General features: G+C 59.9%; 1 protein-coding gene across 1 annotated transcript; it reads right to left on the bottom strand.

Moving 5' to 3' along the window:
• Positions 1–1301: 1301 nt before the first annotated feature.
• On the bottom strand, positions 1302–1823 carry LOC123256069 (keratin-associated protein 10-9-like; the record flags this gene model as incomplete). The annotated part of the gene is made up of 1 exon (XM_044684759.1): positions 1302–1823. A coding segment is annotated over one exon (522 nt), but the record flags the coding sequence as incomplete, so codon positions are not given.
• Between the last annotated feature and the right edge of the window lie 6 nt (positions 1824–1829).

Below are 1829 nucleotides of genomic sequence, written 5' to 3'. Positions count from 1 at the left end.
AGATTTGTTCTTCTGTGCTATGACTGCTCTGGTGTGAATCAGGCCTTTGAACATGGCCATTCCTACATGCGTGTCTTGGTGCCCTGTCAGACTGTCCTTAGGTTTGTCAGGAGGAAGGCAGTGGCAGTTGTGGTTGTGGTCATGGCCATGTGTTTTAAGGAAAATAAGATGTCTTGGATAACTTTTCCAGGAGGTGAGGGAGGACCGGAGGGGGATTCGTACCAGTCCCAGAGTTCCCCAGAGTTATTTTGAGGGGTGTGATCTGGGGATGAATGCCCAGCAGAGCTCCTCAGTGCATGCCCAGGGCTGGACCCCAGATTCACTGTGCCAAGCCTAGCCTGGCATCGCTGCTTTGCAGATATCTTGGTTCAGGTTGAGGACGCATAAGAAAGCGTCCCTACCATGAGAAAGTCAGCTGGTCATTCTCAGCATCCCAGTTACCTCCTGTACTGTTTGCTCTCAGCCTGGAGGGATGCTCTTGAGGCAAAGCAGAGCCCTGCTGGTGTTCCTGCTGTGTAGCTGAGGGAGCCCTAACTCGCAAAGGCCCATTCAGGACAGTGGTGCCTCCAATCCAGGGATGGTTGTGCTGATACTCAGGGAGACCATTCCCAGAGCTCTGAGTGCAGGGACATGGGGCAGCCTGGCTCAGAGACCGTGGAGGTCTCTCCTGGGAGGGAACCGCCTCTTAGCCATCCCATGTGAGTGGCTGTAGGGTACAGCTCCGGGGTGAGGGAGTGCTGGCTGGGTGTGCAGGTGGCAGAGTGCGGGTTGGAGGGATGGGTCAGGGTGTATGCTTGGGGTGGGGGTCAGCTGGCACACTGTGATGTGGCCTCGGGGGCTCCTGGGCAGTGCTGTGCGGTACTCATGGTATTATATTGGTATGTGTTACATGTATTATATCCCCCCAAGCCTGATGACGCCGGGACAAGGAAAGAGCCTGAGCAAGAGGCCAGGAAGGGTCACTGATGCACTTTATTGCCAGGGGAGCCCGTGCCTGGGGCTGTGCCCACACGCAGAGGGCCTGGAGGGAGCCTGATGGCAGCGGGCAGGGGGGCATCCTGCAAGCAGAACTAGGGGTCTGGAGAAGCAGGATGAGGGGAAGCAATAGGTCAGAAGAGCTTTGGGGGGGGCCAGGGAGCCCTGGGGGGAAGTAATCCAGGAGGGGCCTGGAGGGCCAAATGGAGGCTCCTTTGGGGGTGCTCCTGGGCAGCTGCTGAGGCCACTATTTGGGCCACTATTTCGGGCTGTAGGCAAGAGGCTCGTAAAGGGGGGCAGGATGGAGAGAAAGCAGAGCCCTGGGTTCAACAGCAAGATTTCTGTCCACAGGAGGTGGAGCAACAGGAGGGTCTGCAGCAGGTGGGCCTGCAGATGAGGGACACAGAGGAGGTGGGGCGGCAGCAGGAGGGGGCTGGACAGCAAGAGGGGCCACAACAGCAAGAGGAGGAGGTAGTGCAGCAGGTAGGTTTACAGGAGAGAGGCACACAGCAGGTGGCTGGGGTACATACTGGCTGGCAGGTGAGGGGCACACAACAGGCAGGTTGGCAGCAGGAGGGGCCACAGCAGCTGGGCTGGCAGCACAGAGACAGAGCAATGCAGCTGGGCTTGCAACACACGGGCAAACAGCAGCAGGACTGGCCCGGGGCACAGGGACAGGCTTGGCAGCAGGAAGACCCGCAGCCAGTGGACTGGCAGCAGGAAGGGGCACAGACAGCCTGGCACGGCTGGCAGGAGGCGGGCATGCAGCAGACCGGCCGGCACATGAGGGTGAGGCAGGAGGCAGGTGGGCAGCACGGGGCCGGGCAGCAGGAGGGGCCGCAGCCGCAGGGCTC

The sequence above is a fragment of the Gracilinanus agilis genome, unplaced genomic scaffold (assembly GCF_016433145.1).
Source record: "Gracilinanus agilis isolate LMUSP501 unplaced genomic scaffold, AgileGrace unplaced_scaffold55831, whole genome shotgun sequence".
NCBI classification, from domain to species: Eukaryota; Metazoa; Chordata; class Mammalia; order Didelphimorphia; family Didelphidae; genus Gracilinanus; species Gracilinanus agilis.
This window is presented reverse-complemented; position numbering and strand designations above follow the sequence as displayed.